This window comes from Dipteris shenzhenensis, chromosome 18 (assembly GCF_047967505.1).
Source record: "Dipteris shenzhenensis isolate YYH24624 ecotype China chromosome 18, Dip_SZ_1.0, whole genome shotgun sequence".
NCBI lineage: Eukaryota > Viridiplantae > Streptophyta > Polypodiopsida > Gleicheniales > Dipteridaceae > Dipteris > Dipteris shenzhenensis.
Window position 1 is genome coordinate 47,594,679 of NC_141613.1, and position 22,969 is coordinate 47,617,647.

Sequence of the window (22,969 nt, forward strand, 5' to 3'; positions counted from 1 at the left end):
GTTGGGTGTCGAAAAAGAAAACAAACTGAAAATAAACATAAAAAACAATATTACAAGAAAATCTTGGATACTCCTAATTCACCATGTTATTGTTGTGGCTCACTCAAATTTTCCTTGAAGTTTAAAAAACTCAAAGAAGAAATGACAATATTTCTCCTTAGCAATGGCATCAAATTATCATCAATCCAATCACAACAAAAAATGTTGTGTTCACTTTGCTACAAAGATATATCAAGAAAAAAGATGCCATTGTTTAACAACAACAACCACCTTCAAACAACTCCAATCCAAACGTCGACAAACAAGCTGAATGACCTAGAAGCATGCTTAGTTTCCATTCGTATTCCTTTGCACAAATTCGTGAACTCTCTTATGAAGGTCAATATGGATTGCATGGAAGAGTAGTGAACATACACGCCTATATAAACAATTCAATGTTCAAATAAATCACCTTTGGGAAAATCACATTAAAAACATACAACAACATCAAAATGATTTAGAAAAGGACATATGAGAACCCTTTGCAGAAGAAGAAGATGAACACCTAACAGATACCATCGTGCATGGAATATATGCAAGTCAACAAATAATGGACTTTGAAGATCAAACTATAGTTGTTGCTCCATCTGAAGGTTTCTCTCCTTTAAGTATACACAAAGACACGTATTGGGAAGAACTAACATACCCAAAACTTTTTTTTGAACATAAACAACAATATAACATTCCAAAATGCACATCCTACCAAAATCTTGCATCTTGGGAAGTCACAAATGTTGACCGCCGCTTCGCGATGTCAATTGAGAACCTTTTCTTCAAAACAATGAAGATTTTGGTTAGACAAGTTCTTTCTTCATCGTGGTTACGAATGCATAAAGGTCAAACACAAGGGAGAACGTTGTAAGTAAAAGACGCTCTCGTACATACAAATATTGAAAAACGTTTTCAATCAAACATAGGTTTTCGTGATTTCACACACTTGAGAACTTCTATTGATCAGAAGCACTACCTCAAAAAAAACCTATTTGCTATTTTGTGACAATTGGGTCCTCCATGTTTCTTCGTAACACTTTCTGCTGCAGAAAGGATTTGGCAACCACTACTACAATGTCTACAATAACTAAATCCTCCAAAACAGCAAAGCAACATCAATACAAATGCTGAAACATGCAACATGATTTGATCTGATCCAGTGACCACGGCATAATATTATGTACACAAATTCAAAGCACTAAAAACACTACTAAGAAAAGATGAAAGCATTCTAGGTAAAATTAAGGACTTCTTCTTTGTTACAAAATTCCAAAATCGAGGTAGCCAACATGATCATAGACTGTTGTGGGTTCAGGATGCACCTGTATTTGGAATATCGTCTAACCATGACATTGGATACTTTGTTGATAAATACATCTCCACCGACATAGACCAATTTCCATATGAGAAGCACCAAATGCAAACACATAAACATCGCAAAACATGCTTTAAGAGAAAGGACAAGTGCAGATTTGGATTCCCAAGATTTCCTATGGCAACCACCAAAGTTTTGATGCCGTTAGAAGATGATGTTGACATCAAATCCATGAGAAAAGAAATGAAAAAATTAAATATGACTGAAGAAGAATACATCAACTTCATTAGATCAAGCATATCACAACCAACCTTGTTTTTAAGAAGAAAACCCAATGACATATACACAAATAATTTCAATCCAACATTGTCTAAGTTATGGGAAGCTAATACAAATGTTCAATTTGTACTAAATCCACATGGAGCAGCTGCATATTGCACATCATACATAACTAAAATAGACAAGGAAACGACAGAAGCAGTTAAAATTGCAATGGCTGAAAGCATATAAAAAAATGTAGCACCAAATGGATGTATTTGCATAGTCAGGAATGCTATTCTTAGCACACAACATATAAGCTCACAACAAGCAGTATATTTGGTCCTATCAATGCCGCTCTCATCTTCTACAAGACAATTCCAATATATTAACACAAATCCTCCAGAGAAGCAAACATATTTACTCAAAAGGAGAGAACAATTGCAACAATTGCACCCCGACAATACTAACATCTTCTTTGAGCACGTTAGGATGAAATACTTAAAACATTCTAATACTCTAGAGAATATTTGTTTGGCAACATTTAAGAGCAAATACACTATCAACAAATCAACAAAAACAAAAAGAAAAAAAGCAAAAGTCATACGATTCAATAACTACAACCAAATACAAGATCCAGAAAATCACTACAGAGAAAAATGTATTCTCTTCCTTCCTTATCACAACAAGGAAATAACTCTTACAGAAACTATTCAAACATGGCACGACATGCATTACAATAACAAAGATATTATACAATTGAATGAGAATAAATATGTGCAACTGCTCCCAAAATTTCGAACAAAATCAAAATGAAACAACAACAACATCGTCTTCAAAATCCACATCAACTTTCAAAAACAAGGACACATATGACATTGGTATGGATATGCGAACACATCGCATCCCAACACAAAATCAACATACATCATTACCAAACTACAACATCATGCCTAACATCGAATATTATGCTAAAATTAGAGAACTTAACAAAGAACAAATATTACTTCTTGAGGACATCATGCTAAAGAAAAGATGCTATCCAACTAAGAAAATACATTTATTCTTAACTGGCAATGCTGGCACTGGCAAAACTTTTGTTCTTCTTCTACTTGTGCAAGCGTTACTACGACAATACTCACACAAAGAAACCTCAAACATTGACCTCGCAAAAGTTCTTCTTCTTGCATACACAGGAAAAGCGGCATTCAACATTGGTTGTACAACAATACACGTGGAACTACATCTACCACTAATGGCATCTCACTACACAGCCCTATCAGTAGAAAAATTGCAAGAACTATCACAATTGTACAAAGACATTGAACTTATTGTATTCGACGAGGTATCCTTAATTGGACACAATACATTTGTGGCAACAAACATGCGTATGCGCAAAATCAAGCACAATCATCTAGAATCATTCGGAGGGGTCGACATAATTTTGTGTGGAGATCTCTGTCAAGCAAGTCCCACAAAAGACTCTTGGATATTCATGGACCAAATGCCAACCTCAACAACAGTGTCTTCTTTCTGGAAGGACAATGTTCTACTCTATGAACTAAACAAGCCAATGCGCCAAAATGACAATACTTACATAGAAGCTCTAAACAAAATAAGGGTGGGACAACACACAATATATGACTTATGATATCTCAACAACAAATATTTCAAAAAAATTATTGATCTGGAGAAAATTCCACATTTATTCTACACTAATGCTTTAAAGGATGACCACAACCAAAAAGTCTTCAACTTACTTCAAGACACTCCACACGTATTAAATTCAATTGACAAAAGACATAAAACATGCAATAAAACAATTAATATCCCAACATCTCCTAAGGACATAGCTAGATTGCATCACACCTTATACCTAAAACCAGAAATGATTGTTGAAATATGTTCAAGAAACTTGGATGTACCAGATGGGCTTGCCAACAGAGCTGATGGCATTTTTAAACTATCTTCAACATAAAATGACCAACACATAGCTTGGGTTTTGTTTAACAACCACAATATTGGAAAGAGGGCACGCTATAATAACTCCAACCTCTACAACAATATCATCCCATGCAATTGGACTCCCATTCGCCAAATTATAAGAGAATTCCAAATTGGCAAGAACAACCTAAATACTGTCTCAAGGCATCAATTTCCCTTGCAACCAACAATTGTAAGAACAATCCATCGCTTGCAAGGTCTTTCAATGGATTATCTTGCATTTGACCCATCATTCATTAAGGCACATGGCTTGACATACATAGCTCTCTCACGTATACATGACCTAGCCAATTTATACCTAGTTAACCCAATCCAAATCAAACACATAAAAGTTGACAAAAAAGTGTTGCAAGAAATCGATCGCCTTAGAGATGAGAGACTATGGCAACCATAACAAACAAATTTATCCACAAGAACAAACATGTTGCAATCCCTTAACATAAGAGCAATAACTTCACACTACATAGACATTATTAATGACAATAGCATCTTAGGTGCCACAATACTTTGTCTTCAAGAATTACATTGCAAGACTAATACAAAAATATCATTGCCTGGATTCAAATGCTTACAAAATGACTCAGGTGTTGGAATTGCAACATGTTACAAAAGAAGCCTTCAATTACACACACAAGAATACGTTGCACACGAAAGATGTCAATGCTTCCAAACAACCTTCACAACACAAAATCTTTCAAAATTCGCAATAATTAACATATACAAGTCCCCTTCAACTCCAACTACAACTCTCGTACGTCTTCTACAAACATTGTTCGACAAACTAGAAAATAACATACACATTAAAATAATAGGAGACTTCAATATTCACTATAACAAAAACAAACAAACAATTATTGATTCATTCATGGCAAAAAACAACTTCAAACAATTGATAGAACAACCAACAATACTCATGGTTCAACTATTGACCACATATGGACAAACTATTACAATGAAAATACATACTACGGCTCAAACTACATTTACTATTCCCACCACTCATTAATCTATACCAACATCATATAATAGGGCAAGCCTCGTGAATGAAATTCAACTTGTTACGCATGGAGTGCTTCTTGATTCTTCATTGAATTTGATATGTTGCCATCAATATCATGAGCAGTTAGCTATTTGAGTCGGATAGTGGCATATTGCTTCTTTGAAAAAGTAACACGGTAGGCAAGTAGAGGGGTTGCTGTCGGGGTACTCCCATTCTAGACTAGTAGCCACCCTACTATGGAGAAAAACGACTTCACTATCCGAAATGCTCCAGGGAGGCAATGATGAAGTAGCGCCAATTTGGAGAGAATGGGATGATGAATAGGGGAGAATGGAGCAAGGAGTAAGTGGAGAATCGACATTGTTAAAGAGGTCTTTTTTTTTGCTGATAATCTGGTAGAAGGCGTTGGTGAATGCATGGAGAAAAGGTGTTTGAGACACAAGGGCTTTTTGTAACCTTAACTTGCACTAAGAGATGGCACGAGGAGGCAAGTGCTTCTTTCGGGAAGGGTAGAGGATGGATTAAGATTTGCTTGCCTAGCTTGTTATATTGCAAGTTCTTTCTCCTGACCTCTTTGCATATCCTCGACTCAATCTTTTGAAGTTGTTCAAGAAATAAGGGCTTGCAAAAGGTGAAGATCCACGTAGTCAAAACACATTATATGAGCTTGACAACGGGCATTGTGAATGCTATAACTTCTATGTCTATGCATGTTGATGTTTTGCATGGAGCTATGCAATCTATTACTATATCCATTTTCTTAAGTCCAAAGATTATTTTTTGAATTAACTCATTGCGAGCAAACAAGCTTGATGAGTCGTTATTGCACCAAGATAATGCCCTTATTTATCCTAGAATAAAGCTTCTCTATCCTATTTGAAAGTTTGCCAATAGTTTAGGGGTTTGCATTTCCTATCTCAACAGGCAACCGATGAGGCTATATACCAACATCTAGAATGAATGCCTAAGAGGCCGTCCCCATAGTCCGGAGAATGATGGTGTGACACTTGTTTCTCAGGGTATTGTCAGAAGGCGAGGGAGGTGATGGATGCCATCCCCCTACCCCTCCTTCTCAACCTGATCACAGGCCAACAACGACGCGGGGTTGGGCTGCACAATTCACTCTGGAGGATGGAGAGAGTGCGACTTCATCACTAGACAATTGTAGAAGGTGTGGGAGTAACCCTCTGGCATCCCCTAGACCTTCCTGGGAAGATGGTGCTCTTATTTTATCGACTGCCTATGGAGACGACCTTCGTGGGAAGATGGTGCTCTTATTTTATCTACTGCAGATGAAGATGGTGCTCTTATTTTATCGACTGCCTATGGAGACGACCTTCGTGGGAAGATGGTGCTCTTATTTTATCTACTGCAGATGGAGACGACCGTCAGGGTGCATGGGGACAGCCTCTAACTCGTGGTAGACTCGTCATGCTAGAAGATCACAAAGAAGCCATATGATCCAATTCCAACCACACTTTGGATCTGGATAGGATCAACGATCCTTAAAGAGGCATATGGCTTCACACGCGTGGAAAGCAATTCGCACGAGCAGGACCTCATTTTCTTCTGTGGACTCAACAGAAGCTTGCAAAGCTTGCAAGAAAGAATGGCTATGGCGGCCTGTTCCTGCTCTTCTTCGCTCACCCTTTGCTCTCTCGGCCGACAGACCAGCAAGAATCGCTCAGTCGATTGGGGCTGCGACACTTACTCCCGCGAGAATGCCAAGCTTCTCCAGAATTGGCTCACCGCCGAGGGTCTTCCCCCCCAGAATTTGGCCCTCGAACGAGTGGACGCTGGTGGCCGGGGCCTTGTCGCGCAGAGCAGCATTCGAAACGGGGAGAAATTGCTCAACGTGCCCTTGTGTCTCATCATTACAACGGCTTCCGTGAGTCTTACACTCGATTCCAAAGCAAGAAAATGCGGGTTCCGTTAGGATTCTCGTTTCGTAATTCTATTTCGGCAATCTCAGAGTAAGAACTTTCCTTACCGTGTAGCAATGGGTGAAGGACCTGTCAATCTCCAGCACAACATACTAGAGTACTTCATGCATAGAAGAGGACGGAAATGATGAATGCAAGTCTCCTCATACATGATAAAAATTGAAATGAGTCACCGTTTAGCGGAGAATTGAACTGTGAATGCGATGGAAAGAAGACCTTACTCTTATTCTGTGTTTAGGCTTGGAGCAATCCTCAAGCTGGTTCTATCATGACTGCGGAAGGTGTCCCGGAGTGGCCTTTCCTGGCTTCCTATTTGATCAGCGAAGCAAGTCAGGGACCAAAGTCACGATGGAATGCATACATTTCTGCCTTGCCTCGACATCCAGAATCCATTCTCCAGTGGTAACACTTTTAGTTGGAACTTCCCTGCATGCTTCAAATTTGGACTCATCGTTCGTTTCATAACGACGAATGTTTGTGTCGACAGGTCTGAAACGGAAGTTAACAAGTATCTGTCAGCCTCATCCGTGAGGGACCAAGCTCTAGAACGTATACGCGACGTAGAGAACACGTACGTTAGAAATTTGTATTTCGATAGCTTCTATTTTTCTTGTGCATAACGTGCATCTGACTCCCGGTCTATCGGAGCAGGTATCATGGTCTATATACTTCAGTATATGAGAAGCATCCTGATTTGTTCCCCGGTGAGGTAATGCGTCTGCTCTTATTCTTGCTCTGGGATAATCAAATACTCGGCGGTACGACTTCTCTAATTTTTCTAGTTTTCACATTTATAGCTGATTTTGAGCTGTGATGTCAAGGCAGCACATTTCACACAAAATCTCGTTCCCCCCAACCTCCACCCTCACCCCACATGCCTTCATCTTTTATCCTCTCTTCTTTTCACAATCAACTTGTCAAATGTCTTAAAGAAAATGAGTCTTATTCCGACAGCTTTCTACATCTTCAAGTATTTTTGTTGAACAGAGAATTGGTTAACTCATCCATAGTCCAACTTTTCTCCCAATTTTTTTTTCGTTTGGTTGGATCCAAGTCCGTTCATTAGAGAAGATGTCATGATTCTCATCAAACTGTTCACTGGCTTCAGAGGTGAACTGCTCTCTTTTTTTGCTTGTGACCCCACATCTTCAATGCACTTTTCTTATTTGCAAAGCTTATCCCTTAACTCTAAAATTTCCTTCTGCAAGTGTATAGCGTGCTGTTTTAAGAGCAGAAAATGATCTACCCCCTCGGGAAGCAAAAAACCATTTGGGTTTCTTGTCTTCCATGGCTTTGTTTTGGAAGCATCCCCTTTGGCCTTCTCATTGCTATTCATGATTGAAGAGAATATGCTTACAAAAAAAAAAGAGAGAATTTACCAAAGAAACTCGTACTTTGGGGATCGTGTTGAAGTTAGTACGAACTCTATGCTTTCTTGATTGGAGTAAACTGAAGCTACAGACTTATGAGCACAGCAAAATGAAGCACAGCTACCTTCCTGGTTGAAGTAAACTGAAGCTATAGACTTACAAACAGCCCAGCACGACCCATTAGCTTAGCAAACCTGCATGCCAGGAAACACAACAAAAGAGAATCCAATGTGCACGAAGTAGACAGTGGACAGTACACATAAGCTCATCAAGTCGCTGTTGAAGAGAGCAGCCTTAGCGCTCAGCAATGGTGGCCATGCTTGAAGTGACTCACAGCTGCTCTCTGCAGCAGTAGTCTTGAGCCTTCAGCAGGCTCCTCTGTTGGCTATATCTGCCTGGATTTCAGCTCTCTGAGTTTCTGGCAGAACGGCTTGAGCAACGGCAGCTGCTGTGCTGACTATATCTACAGGAAAGAGTGTGTCATGGCGGCCGCAGCAGAATGGGCTATGGCAGCAGCAATAGGTTTCTTGCATCGACTCTTGGTAACTATTGGTATGCCCTCCAAGGCTGGGGAGCTGATCCCCTTGTCTGGCCATGGAGGTGTGACAGGAGAGGGTGGGTGAACACAGGAGGCCTCTAGCTGGCACAAGGTAAAGTCTGTCCTTGCAGTACAACAGCCCATTATGCAGCTTAAATTCAGCATGCCCTTGGCTTGAAGGCTTCTGTGACTCCAAAAATATGGGAGCTGCCTTTGAATTCTGCATATATTCTTCCCGAATCCCATGAATCCACTCCTGATAGATGGTGGAAATGGCATATAAACTGCAAGCCCACATTCTGGACAAGGCATTGACAACCACATTTTCTTTCCCCTTCCGGTACTCAATGCCAACCACCTCTTTTGCTTCATGGACAAATTGCGCTGCGTAAGAAAGTACTTGAGTGTCATATGATCCATCTTAACCTTAATCTTGCCACCATACAAGTAGTGGCGCCATTTCTCAAAAGCATGTAGGACAGCCAACAATTCATAAACATGATAGTTCAAGTCCTTGGCCTCAAATTTCCTAAACTCGAAAGCTATAACTCCATGCTCTTGTCTCAGAACAGCCACCAGGCCTTTGCCACTTACATCTATCTCTACAATGAAGGGCCGTGAGAAATCCGGGCATACAAGTACATGTACATTACTCAAGGTATCTTTGAGGTCCACAAAACTGAGTTGTGCTTCTTGAAAGCATCCTTTTTCAACAAGTCAGTGAGAGGGGCTGCCCTCTTGGCAAAATGTTCAATAAATCTCTTGTAAAAAGAAGCAAAACCCAAAAAGCCTCTGAGTTGGGTGGGATTTCGTGGCTGTGGCCATTCCCTGATGCATTTGACCTTGGTTATATCCACCCAAATTCCATCCTTGCTCACAATATGACCTAGATACTCAACCTCCTCTGCCATGAAAGTGCACGTGCTGGCTTTAGCTAAAGCTAAAAGTTCCAACACTTGCTTGGCATGTCTGATGTGTTTATGCTTATTCTTGCTGTAGATGAGGATGTCATAAAAAATTACCAGCACACAGTTGTAAAGAAGAGGCTGTAAAATCTTGTTCATGAGTGCCTGGAAACTAGCAGGTGCATTGGTCAATCCAAAAGGCATCACTTTGAACTCATATAAACCCCTGTGTGTGTGAAAGGCTGTCTTGTGCTCATCTCCTTGTTTCATTCTGATTTGATGAATTCTTGAGTTCATCCAACAGGTCATCTATCCTGGGGATCGGAAACTTATTCTTGATTGCAGCTTTATTCAAGTCTCTAGTCAATGCACATGAAGTATGAACCGTCTTTCTTCTTTACCAGGAATTCTAGGGATGCAAAAGGAGAAGTCCTATGAGAGAAAATTCTTCTCAAGCATTTCTCGCACCTGTGTTGCCACTTCTTCCCTTTCTACCTTAGAGAGGCGGTATCGGCCTTATTAATTGGTTTACCGCTAGGCTTTAGGACTATGGCATATTCAACATCTCTCCTTGGGGCAACTGTGAAGGCATATCAGCAAACACATATGCAAATTCTGAGAGCAATTTCTGCATATCACAATTGTAAGAAACCCTAGATTTACTATATTTAGAAATGTGCTAAGGAACAGAAAGGAGACTGAAATAGCAGAGAACAAGGAATAATTGTATTGCTTGAGTGTCTGTAGTGTAGCTGTAGTGTCATCCATACAATTGGGCCTCTCTTATATAGAGAGTGAAGAGTCACACATGAAAAGGTGTGTACTCCAAAGTGTATGTGCATGAAGAGGTGTGTACCCCTTGTGAAGGGTGTGACCCTTGATGAGAGGGTACATTAACAATAGGAGTGTCTCTTCAATAGAGTGTCTCTTGTGAAAGGTTGTGCCTCATAGGAAGTGTCCCGTCGAAAGGGCATACCCTTCCACAAGTGTCCATTCATCAAACCATCCATAAGTCTAGATATAGAGAAAGAAATACGTCACAGATCGTGACATCCCCTCCCACTCAAAATAAGACCCTGGTGGAGATAATGAACTGATGTAGAAAATATCACGGTAAATTCTGAAAATACTGCTGTAAAATGTCAGGGTATTGCTGTAAGTCTTCATCAGATTGCCAAGTAGCGTCGGAGTCGTCCAGATCTCGCCAAAGAACAAGGAATTCCGTGATAAGTCGATGTCGAGTCTCTCGCTGTCAATGGTCCAGAATACGCTCAGGAATAAGGAGAACATAATCGTCTTCGATTTCTGGGACATAATCACCTGCAGGAGGAACTGCTTCATCGCCTGTAATGTACGTCTTTAGCCAAGAAATATGAAATGTCGGATGGATTTTACCCCATGATGGTGGTAATTCCAATTTGTAACTTAAAGGTGAATTTTTCTTGATGATCCGGAAAGGTCCATAGTATCTTGGTCGCAACTTAGGAAACACAGACTTAACCGTCTTATAGCGATGTGGGGCTACAAATAATAGCACCATGTCACCAGTGTCAAATTCTAGGTGACGTCTATGTTTGTGGGCAGACCGTTGATACTGCTCTTGCGCTTTTCGCATATGATCCTTGACTTGGAGTAGAATGTCTTGCATTTCTTGAACCAGTTGATCGGCTAGGGCCACTCGATGTTGAAGTACAAAATTCGTTGGTACAATCGGAGTGTGTCCATAAGCTGCTTGGAATGGAGTCATGCTGATGGCACTATGGAAAGAGTTATTATAAGCAAACTCAAGGAGTGGTAGATACTCTTCCCAAGCTGCTAGGCGTGACTGAATATAATGTCGAAGCATTTCTTCGAGAACTTGGTTGACTCTTTCAGTCTGGCCATCTGATTCTGGGTGGTAGGCTGAACTGAACAGTATAGTTGTACCCAAAGATTCGAACAGTGAAATTCAAAAGTGACTGGTAAACTTAGGTCTCTGTCGGATATGATATTCTTGGGTAATCCATGGTGTCGGAAGATGTGTTGTATGAAGAGTTTGGCGATGTTCGGAGCCTGCTTTTGCAAGCAACAAAGTATGCCATTTTGGACAATCGATCAACAATTACCATAATCTGAGTGTTACCTCTGGAGGATCGTGGTAGTGTTGTAATGAAATCCATGGAAATACTTTCCCATCTTTCAGTTGGAACTGGAAGAGGCTGAAGAAGACCTGCCGGAAGTCGTCGGCTTGCTTTCATTTGTTGACAAGATAAGCAAGATGTAACCATTTTGATGACGTCGCTTTTCATCTGAGGCCAGTAGTATGTTGAACTGAGTAACCTATAAGTTTTGTTGATGTCTGGATGGGCAGCATAAGGAACTACATGATGCTCTTTTAACAAAAGACGTCGAACATCCTTGTCATGTGGTACACAGATGCGATCTTGATAATACAAAAGGTCGTCCGTATAAGAATAGGATGAGAAAATCTTCTGTTCGGAAGTCGAAGGTTGATCTTTTGAAAGAACTTATACTGCTGTGCCGAAGTCTTTGTCATTGAAATACTTCCCTTTGAATGAATTCGGAACATCCACAGATAATGTAGAGATTACCATAGATGATGCTAGAGTTAACCTGCTGAGAGCATCTGCAACTACATTGTGTAGTCCTGGAATGTACTTAATGGTCATGTGAAAGTTGGCCAGAAACTCAACCCAGCGTGCTTGTCGAGCGTTCATGACTGGCTGAGTAAAGATATACTTTAAAGAGTGATGGTCTGTCTTGACCACCAAGTCGGCTCCCATGAGATAATGTTTCCAAGAGCGATAAGCATGTACAACGGCAAGAAACTCCTTATCATAAACCGGGTATCGGGTTTGGATATCAGAATGTTTATGGCTGTCAAAAGCTCTGCCTTCTTGCATCAAGACTGCTCCTGTAGCGATGTCGGAAGCGTCGGTCATGACCTCAAATGGAAGGTTTGGGTCAGCAATAGCCATAACTGGTGTGGTAGAGAGTGCTTGCTTGAGTTGTTGGAAACTATACTCTGTTTCGGGAAGCCACTGAAAAACTGCTGTGCTTTTTAATAATTCGGACATAGGAGCTGCGATTTCGGAAAACTGATAGACCTTTGTATGGTAGAAGTTTGCCAATCCGAGAAAAGAGCGGACATCATGAACATTCTCAGGAGTAGGCCAGTTTCGGATTACCTCGACCTTCTTGGGATCCACAGAGATGCCTTGAGCTGAAATAACATGTCCCAAATATTCGAGTTGGGTCTTGAAGAACTCACTCTTCTCAATGTTGATGTAGAGAGAATTTGCGCGGAGAACTTCAAAGACTTGGTGAAGATGTTGTTTGTGCTCATGTAGGGATCTGCTGAAAACGAGGATGTCATCGAGTTAAACGATGATGAACTTATCGAGGAAAGGCCTGAAGATGTCGTTCATTAGTGTCATTGTTTAACCCAAAAGGCATGACCAAACATTCATAGTGTCCATACTTTGTTCGAAAAGCTGTCTTGTACTCATCGCCTTCTCGTATGCGAATTTGATGATAACCTGAACGAAGATCAATCTTTGAGAATTGTGTTGCGTGTAGAAGTTGATCGAAGAGGTCATCGATGCGAGGCAATGGATACTTGTTTGTTGAGGGCTTGGTAGTCGATGCAGAGGCGCATTGACTTATTCTTTTTTTCCACAAGTAGTACAGGAGATCCGAAAGGGCTGCGACTGGGCCGAATGTGACCTTTGTCGAGTAGTTCGGTCACGTGTCTTTGGATTTCTTCATTTTGAGTGTAAGAAACCCGATAAGGAGGTTTCGACGGTAAATTACTGTCGGGAATAAGTTCGATTGGGTGATCCACTGGTCGTCGAGGTGGAAACTGCTTTGGCAATTTCTGTGGAAAAATATCCAGGTAGGGCTGGAAAAAAGGTTGGTTGAGGTATTCAGGAGGATCCTTTGTTGGTGTCTCCTCTACTGCCGTAACCAACAGAAGTACAGTCTTTACTTGACGTTTACGAACCCACTTCTTTACTTGTAGGATATAGGCAATTGGGGTTGAAGAAGAGTCCCTAGAACCAGTTAACTCAATAAGTTTTCCCTAGTGGACAAATTGGATAGTATGGCTGCAAAAATTGATTGATGGATCATAGTCGTAGAGCCACTGTTGTCCAAGTATGACATCGTACCGGGAAAGAGGCATGATGTCGAAGTTCAACTTGTCCGTATAATGTTGGATGCGAAAAGACAAGTTTTTGATCCTGGTGTTGCACAAGAAGGTAGTTCCATTTGCGAGTTCAATCTGATAGTCCATGAGACTAGGACTGGTGGTCAACCGAAGTTTGTCGACCATAGAACTAGCTAGGAAGTTATGAGAGCAGCCACTGTCGATGAGGATAGTGACCGTTGTTCCACGAATCGATCCTTGAACACAAAGTACTTGAGTAGCTAGGAAAGGTTCAGGGTTGCTGGTAAGGCTCAGGTGGCTGGTATTTGCCATTCGAACAGCTTTGCCTTTCTTGTCTTGTGCTGGGGTAGCATCTTCTGTTTGGGAAGTGCTAGGTTCCATATTGGAATTTTGCTTTGGTCGCTTGGGACAATCGAACCATCTATGGTCGCCTGTATAGATGGTACAAAGTCCTTTTGTGCTGGAGTTGTTCTTCTTGTCAGTGGCCGCACCTTTATGTTGGGGATGACGGTAATGACTTTGTGAAGAAGAAGAGGCACGATCCTTGGAGGGGTGCTTCTGTTGGAATCCAGCATATGATTTCTGAGACTTGTGGGGATCTTGAGACTGTCGCTGACCTTGATTACCCGAGTTTTTTCTAAACTTGGGGTTATCTTGAGGACGAGCACCTTTGGCCATAGTAGAGTTCTGTGTTCTATTAGCACTATGCTTCCCTGTGTTTTGAAAATCTGTTATGCGCTTTGCGTAAGCAATAGCGCTAGCTGTGGTGGTGATGTTTGCTTTGAGGACATCAATGCGTAACGAGGGATTTAGGCCTGAGATGGAAGCATGAAGGCGATCATCATCAGTTAAACCATCAATCTCCAGCACCAATGTGGTGAACTGAGAGATGTAGGAAGACAGGGAGCCTGTTTGCTCCAACTGTCTGAGTTTTGAACGTGCTTGGAAGTCCGCATTGGCAGGTATGAACTGCTTACGGAGCACGTGTTCAAAATGTTCCGAAGTTAACACACTTTCACCGTCCTTTAAGCGTCGTTGCCACCATAGGAAAGCTGTATCCTTGAGGAGGGAGGCTGCCAAGGCAATCTTTTTGCCTTCAGTGAGGTCAACAGTATTAAAGTACATGCGCAGTTTTGCGAGCCATTGGTCAACTGTTCGGCGATTTCGTTGACCAGTGTAGGCTTCCGGAAGTTTAATGTCAAGTCTTTTAGTTTTGGAATCTTGGAGTAAACGGTAGAGGGCACGGAGTTCTGTGTTTTCTACCTCTGGTGGTAACGAGTCCACATAGTCGTCTCGTTGCGTCACGTCATCCTCTGTATGTGTGGTACTGCAAGAATCTTGGAGTTGTTGGACTTTCTGGTCCAAGTTGGAGATGCTGTCCTGAAACTGGGAAATTTGAAGTTGAAGTAGTGCTTCGCCTTGTAAGTTGACTTCAGGGGTCTTTTTGGGACTTGAGTCGCTTATCTCCGGAGAGGCTGCACGCGAGCGTTGCGACACATGTGAGATCCCTGTGAGAAAAGCACGAACCTGCGCTCTAGTTTCCTAGAAGAAGATTCGGGCTGCTCCGTAGCTCATGTTGGAGGGGGTAGGAGAAGCAAGATGGAACCAGCCGTGGAAATCTGGTAAAGGAGGTCCTATCTGAGGTAACACTGGTGATGCCGAAATGGGTGTTACTGCTCGTGAGAGTACAGGGATAGGTTGCAGAGTCCACGGATCTGAGAAAGGATAAGGAGCTGCTGTCGGAAGTGGAGGATATCCAGGAGAAGGAGTGCCTTCAGAGTGTAAATACTGTCTTGGGGAAGGTACAACCTGTATAGGAGGATATCTGGGAGCTGAAGGAGGTGGAGAGTACCCAAGAGATGCTGAAGCTGAGGGGTAAAAATCTCTCCAAAGATGGACAGCAAACTCGTGAGGAATATCGGGTTCTGGGTATCTACGTGTCTCGTGGAACACAACCTGGACTGTGCTGAGGAAGTAATGTAACTGAGGTGCCTCACGCAGAAGGTATAGGATGTGGTCCAAATCACTGGAAGGGCATGTGACACAGAAGACCCACGATGCAAAAGCTCCGAAATGGGCTAGTTGTGCAGGTGCCTCACGCAGAAGGTATAGGATGTGGTCCAAATCACTGGAAGGGCATGTGACACAGAAGACCCATGATGCAAAAGCTCCGAAATGGGCTGGTTGTGCAATCTGAACACGATATTGTGTGGTAGATGATGCCTGAGGTGTCCTTGAAGGGACGGGTGAATTACCAGGGGTTTCCATGCTTTAAGGAAGCGGCTTTCATTTGCTGTAATTTGATAAGAAGCGTCACATGATAATATGAAAGAGAATCCTTAGAAGTAGAATGGAAAGAATCACCTGGCATAGATTTAATCTGCTAATTAGTTGCGTAGAAAAGGCCTGCAGATCTCTGTTCGGAGGTCCATGTTGCTGTCCTTGCAAGTCCACGTGGATGTGAACACAAGAAAAAGGTGCCTGGCAAGACTTTCGAGGTAGATAGCGGCGTTGGCAAAGGCTGGGTGCAGAAAAGGCAGATTTCCTGCGTTGATTTCAGAGGAAAAGTGCATGTGGGGTGTGAGGAGCAGATCTCGGCCTGGCTGGTCAGGATTGGAAGGCAGCAACAGGGCGTTTTTCACTGGCTAAGATGGTGAGATAAGCCATCAGGATTCAGCGGGTCTGAATCACGATAGAGGGCAGAACAGCTGCTGGTCAATAGGCAGGTATGGTGGTGAAAAAGGGGGCAGGCTGCTTGCTTGTGGCGAAACAGGCTGCGGGCTTCCAAGGCTGAATCGCGGCAGCAAGGGCAGTGATCTGACGCTGATCTGGCGCTGAGAGACTGGCAGAAACCCAGGGCAGCAAAGCAGTTGGGGGGGGCTGCGTATGGTGTGGAAGGGAGGCGATTCCTGAGTGACGAAAAATCCGTACGGGCATCAATCGTGGATCGTCATTTTTGTGCGTGGCTGCCTAGGTTGGGTGGTTCCAAAAATTAAAGTGTGGGTTTAATTAACCCTTGGATAGTCTAGGGTTAGGCCTAAGGTATGGGGCTGGTTTTCCTTTTTAGCCCCTCTAGGTACCCTTTTTATAAGGTGCTTGGTGCCAAAAGGTGTGCCTATTCTAAGGGGTGTGACCCTTGGAATAGGTGTACCTTTTTCATGAAGGGGTGTGACCGTGTTTTCAAAAGGGGTGTCCCCACACGAAGAGGTGTGTCCTTTTTTCCATGATGGGTGTGTCCCTTGGGTGAGGAGTCAAAACTCTTCATCAAAAGGTGTGTCCGATGGTGGAAAAGGTGCGTCCCTTGGTTTTGGGACAGCCCAAGCACATGAAAAGACATGATTTTTGTCGTGTCCATTCACATCAACTCGTGATGTGTGGGAGATGGAGAGGCCATTGATGACTTTAGGCAGGGTTGGCGCTAAAAATTTTTACGCTCATTCTCTCCATCTCTTCCATGCACAATGTGCACGGATATCCTTCTAGCGGAAAGAGATGTATCAGATAGGCGCTAGAAGGTGGAGGGCATTTCCTACAAGCAGGAGCGAAATTTGCTCTGATACCACTGTAAGAAACCCTAGATTTATTATATTTAGAAATGTGCTAAGGAACAGAAAGGAGACTGAAATAGTAGAGAACAAGGAATAATTGTATTGCTTGAGTGTCTGTAGTGTAGCTGTAGTGTCATCCATACAATTGGGCCTCTCTTATATAGAGAGTGAAGAGTCACACATGAAAAGGTGTGTACTCCAAAGTGTATGTGCATGAAGAGGTGTGTACCCCTTGTGAAGGGTGTGACCCTTGATGAGAGGGTACATTACAATAGGAGTGTCTCTTGTGAAAGGTTGTGCCTCATAGGAAGTGTCCCGTCGAAAGGGCATACCCTTCCACAAGTGTCCATTCATCAAACCATCCATAAGTCTAGATATAGAGAAAGGAATACGTCACAGATCGTGACAACAATCCTTACCCTCTGTAGATAGTGACACATTCAGTGCATAGATGGCACACTCCCTCTTGAGCTCTTTGGCCAGTTGTCTTGCTGAAATGACATGCAATTTAGGGGTTGCAATACCATGCAAGGTTACAGATCTACCTTTGTGGATAAAGCTGAGTGACAAAGCATTTAAGTCCATGTTGATTTTGCCCAATGATTTCAACCAATCACAACCCAGGACAACATCTATTGGGCCCATATCCAATGCCAAGAGATCACCTGTAAATTCATAATGATAAGAGAACTTGATCCTTGCATCCTGGCAACTATATTTGCTGATCATATGCTGTCCATTTCCCACATCTACTCTTACCCCATGATCTATTTCAGTAGCAATCAGTCTGAAATTAATAAAATTGTGAGTGCTACCGCTGTTCACCAACACGTGAACAATCCTTCCATTAATCATCCCTTTTAATCTGATACTTTCAGCACTTTTGGCACCCATCAAAGCATGAAGGGAGATGGCATAGAGTGTTCGCTGGGCATCCCAATGAATTTCCACTTCGTCCACAGGAGCATTACCATTAGCATCTTCACGTGCATGAAAGGCATGGCAACCTGATGCTGCACAAGAAAAGATGTAGGCCTACGACCTTGTATGCCATGAGTGGGCTGAATGTCAATTGATTGCGTACCATGAATATTATGATTAGTAGCACCTCCTGGATCAAAAGGAAAATCAGTTCCCTTCGTAGCTCCAGTGTCAGAAGCTTCATCCACATCATGTGTTCTCATCATCTCATCATGAGAGGCATCCAAGGAATCTGTGTCATCAACCGATTCCTCACCATCAGGGAGTTCAATGATCATGCTAAGCTTGGCTGAACCAGTGTTCCACATCTTACACACATCCCGATGCTCAGGGGTTCTTTTCTCCCCACACTTATAGCACAAGTTTGCTTTCTTCCTACTGTCCATTATGGCCCTGGTATACTGCTGAATTGCTGTTTTTTCATTTCCAGCAGTAGGCTTGGTTCCTGGCTTGGCATTTGGTGGCCTATATGGCTTAGCATAGGGCATCTTACTCCTGAAACAGTAGGAAACCATGGAAAGGATATTGCTGCAGATTTCCTAGCATTCCAGTCACCCAACTTAGGCTTCTTCTCAGTGTCATGCGCAGTACCATGTATGCTGCCCGCCACATTTTTATACTTGCTGTAATATTTTGGCTCAAATACTTCTGCAAGCTGGGCTGCCTTCTCAATAGTCTGAGGATTATGTGCCTTCACATTTGCAGCCAGGGAAGGACTCAATCCATGGATGAAACGTAGCAGCTTCCCTTTCTCGATACATCCTATACAAAACAAGGAAAGCCTCCAGAAGCTGTGTGAGTACACTTGGACCGTGCCAGTCTGCGACAATGCAATGAATTCAGCCAAGTACCAATCCAAGATGCGTGGGGATACGAAGGTAGTAACCATCAATTCTTTAAAACCCCTCCATGTGGTTGGCCTTTGAGGTGAATCCCTCGTATACCACCACCACATGTGACCATAGTCGGGCATATGCATACCTACAAAGATGATGCGCTCCTCATTAGTCTTGGCCCTTGGAGTAGAAGTGGAAATAGTCTTCCAGCTTCCTGAGCCACTCCTCCAACTCATTGGGGGTGCGAGTGTCCCTTTTAAACTTATGGACTGAGAGCTTATCCTTCATGTCCTTGGTTTTGTTGTACCCATCACAATATCGAGCCTTCTCACGCTTAAGACTCACATACTGAGAAAAGTGCATCTCATTACGCACATCCTCAGGCAAAGCCTGGTAAGAGTGTAAGGCATCTAAAAACATATCAATTGCTGCCCATTTCCAGCGTTCTGTTGCATAGTAACCCCAACTGCTTGATGCACAGGCTGCGTCTGGCTAAAAGTGTTCACTGTCGGAGCCATAGAAGCATGTTCTCTTGGCTGAGTCTGTGTCCCAAAGACATCCCTCTGGTGCAGTAAAAGCCTGAGAAGATGACTGACGTCTTTCCCAGCTGCCCTGCAACCCAAAACTAGATCCAGGCATACTCACTGGTGCAGTAGTGAATGGATGCATACCTGTAGGTCGGCCTAGTATAGATGGCTCAGCCTGTGTAGAAGTAGAAAACGGTGAGCCAAAAGGTAGCCTAGCATCCATCAAGGAAGTGCTCCGCGGCACAGAAAAGGCATCACCCAAATCAATATAATCTCCATGCTGGGGTACATGCAAGGGACCAGAAAACGAGTGCTCATATGCACGGCGTGCATTAGCCATTAACCCTCTGCATGGGCCCGAAAACTCATCATGGCTATTTGACCGATTCCCATGCTGGGGTGCGGTCTGCTTACCCTTATCTTGCATGGCAATGGCAGATTTGAGTTGTTGACCAATCTGTTGTCCCATCTGGGCAAGAGCCGTATCCTGCATAGCCATGGCCGTGGTAAGCTGCCGGGTGAAGTCTTGTCCAATTTGGCAGAAAGCACCTTGGAGCATAGAAGCAAGGGCATCCAAAAACTGCGCCTGTGCTCCTCAAGATGCAGGAGAGAGGCTGAGTTGTAGGGATCTTTGTACCACCAGTGGATGCACCCACTGTGGAAGGCAATTGCTCATGCAATAGAGGGAAATTTTTTGTCAGTTTGAATAGAAGGTAGATACAGAGATTGAAGCATGGCTTCATGAGGGAAAGATTCATGGGAACATACATTGGCAGCCACAGAAAGAGTGACTCCAGCTATCACATGGAATATGCAAACATAAGCAAGTTTTTGTGTCTGTTTGAATAGAAAGTGGATTCAAAGATTGAAGCAGGGCTTCATGAGGGGAAGATTCATCGTAAGATACATTGGCAGCCATGGAAAGAGTGACTCCCTCTATCACATGGAATATGCAAGCAAAAGCTACATTGAAAATAAAGTTATCCAGTGTGAAGATGAGTGGATATGTTTCATATACTCCACCAGTCAAAGCAGTTGAAGGGTATGAAGCGATGGATAGATGAGGGCCTCAGCCCAACTCAATTGAAACCGAAAGCATCAGTATTAGAGAAGGTGAGACAAGCTAGGAAAGATGGAAAGTACATAGAGTAGGCAATGCACTCATACGAGGGTTCCATAAAGGTAAGAAAACTTGATAGGTTAGTAGCCTTCAAATGATGTAAGAAACACAGTCTCTCAGAAAACAATAGTTCTCTTTTTGGGAAAATGCATTTGGCGTTCGGAATGTTGCTTTTGGTACCATAGTATTTGGCCTATAGCGGATCTTAACTGTCCTCCCTCTCTCTCTCTCTCTCTCTCTCTCTCTCTCTCTCTCTCACTGTATTGATGTTTGAATATATTGCATCTCATGTGTGGTGAATGAGGGCTTCTATGTGGGTTTGCCCACCTAGAGAGAGGTATAGTGAAATAGTTCTTTCTCAATAGAGGCTATTTAGGGCCTATTATAGGCCACTTTATGGGCTATAGACCAGGCCAGTATCTAGAGACCAGGCCAGATAATGGCCAAATTAAGGCCAACCTAGGAGCGAGAACTAGGGTTGGTTCAACCGACCTGACCCAATCGGGTCAACTCGAGTAGATGTGGTCGGGTTTGCTAGGTCATAGACCTGGTCGGTAGGTTTGCTGGCTGGGTTTCCCTTATAAATAGGGTTCCCTTGGCACTCTTTAGGTTTCCATTTCATCTGCACACCCCTTTGGTTGGCATTGTTTTCCATGCTATAAACAAAGTCATCTTACCTCATTCTATGTCACGCTCTCTGTCTCTCTTACTCTCTCTCAAAGTTTGTACTTTTGCAATGTGCAACGATGACATGGTATCATAGTTGCATGTCATCTAGAAGCTTGGGCTTGGACTTGGAGTGTGTTTGGGGCTGATGCAGGCTGTTGCTAGCCTGCCCATATTCCACCCGCCGTTATAGCCATCGCCTGTGTTTGATCATATGATAGAGCGTTCATGACGTCCTTCAGCTGTAGCAAGAGAAAAAGACCAGGTGGCTATTGGAGAAGGCGACGTGGAGATGCCAAGGAGGCTATTGCAGACCTGAACTCATTTTTTTCCTCTTTTTTTAATAATGTAGTTGCAGTAGCAGACATGATTGGAGAGTTGTTGATACGAGCTTCAGCAAGTGTGTGAGTGCTTGGAGTGGATCCATGGCAACCCTGTGTACGAGCAAGGAGGACAAACTCGATGGATCCAACTATGCTTATTGGAAGCTAAACATGTGGGTTTCGTTCATCCATAAGGGTGTCTTGGAAATCATTCTGGGGTACGAGAGGAAGCCGGAAAATCCAAAGAAGTCGATGCGTTGGGATGTTGACCGAGAGTAAGCTTTTCTTGAGGAATTGCAAGATTTGGAGGATAGTGATTCTAAGGCACATTCGGTGTTGGTGTGGGCCATTACGAAGGTCTCCCGAGCGATGCAAACCTTGACTATTGCTTCTACAGCATAGTTATGGGAAACTGAAAGGGGAAAACAGGCACGGAAACGGAAATGGAAACATATCGGGGTTTCTAGGAGGGCTGAAATGGGGAAATGTGATGACATCAAGGGGGGGTTTAGAAAAAAGTATTCCGAGCACACATAGATTTAGAATGCTACAGCCTACATATAACTCAAAACAAGGTGCATAACACATACCACAATCTACAAAATTACATCTTTGAAACGTGTTCCAAGCTGGCTGAAACGTTCCAGCCAGCCGTTTTAGGGGGCTGAAACGTTTCAGCTCTGAAACGGCGTTCTGAATTGGCCCTTTCCTGAAACGCGGTTCATTGTAACTATGTTCTAAACCGTTGTCCAAGTTGGAGATCTCTATGCTTGGGATTCTTCTCTGCAGGCTGTCACGTTGCAGGTCGGTTCTACAGTCTGGAGGAAATGTAAGTGGCTTGATACACTCGTTTTTAATGAAGGAGAAGGTCATCCATGACCAGCTATTGGCAATGGGTGCTGTGGCGCTGCCTTATCCTACTCAGTGGCTGCACTTACCCTCACAAAGCTTCCACAAGAGTCTGCCCTTCACCTCCGGAGTGCCGACAAAAACTCAGTACAAACACTTTGTATAAATGAATGCTCAAGTATGTGTGGGTGTGTGGATTTGTATGTGTGAGGGCATATGTTTATACTATGCTCTACACCCATTGTTGGGTGCTGATGACGTCAGTGGGAATGTCATAGTAGCTAATCTTTGCTATGCGTGATGGAGTTTATGGTTTTCAACCTTATGAGTGACTATCATGAGATTGAAATTGCACTGTATTGTGTTTTTAGAGGATGAGTTTGGGCATGTTCCTGGACTCATCTAGGTATATGATATGGTTTTTCGAGCGTTGCGGTGCAAGCTCTCGACAAATCTGTTAGCTCCTTCCTCTTGGAGGATGAATCTGCTCTACTATTCCATGGTAAGCTAAAGGTGTCTCGTGGTGGTGATCAAGCACTTTAGATAATACAGAAGAAAAGTCGGAGCTGGTGCTATGCTTGTGGGAAG

At 43.0% G+C, this 22,969-nt stretch overlaps 1 protein-coding gene across 1 annotated transcript in view; it reads left to right on the forward strand.

Annotated features, from left to right (window-relative positions):
• The first annotated feature begins 6,157 nt into the window (after positions 1–6,157).
• The window catches only part of LOC147891329 (Rubisco methyltransferase family protein), a 36,285-nt gene continuing 19,473 nt past the window's right edge, over positions 6,158–22,969 (forward strand). Inside the window, exons 1-4 of the mRNA XM_087389963.1 lie at positions 6,158–6,495; positions 6,789–6,952; positions 7,038–7,121; positions 7,202–7,259. Of these exons, the coding sequence (XP_087246089.1) occupies positions 6,217–6,495; positions 6,789–6,952; positions 7,038–7,121; positions 7,202–7,259 (585 nt within the window). The 5' untranslated portion in view covers positions 6,158–6,216. The remainder of the gene's footprint in view (positions 6,496–6,788; positions 6,953–7,037; positions 7,122–7,201; positions 7,260–22,969) is intronic.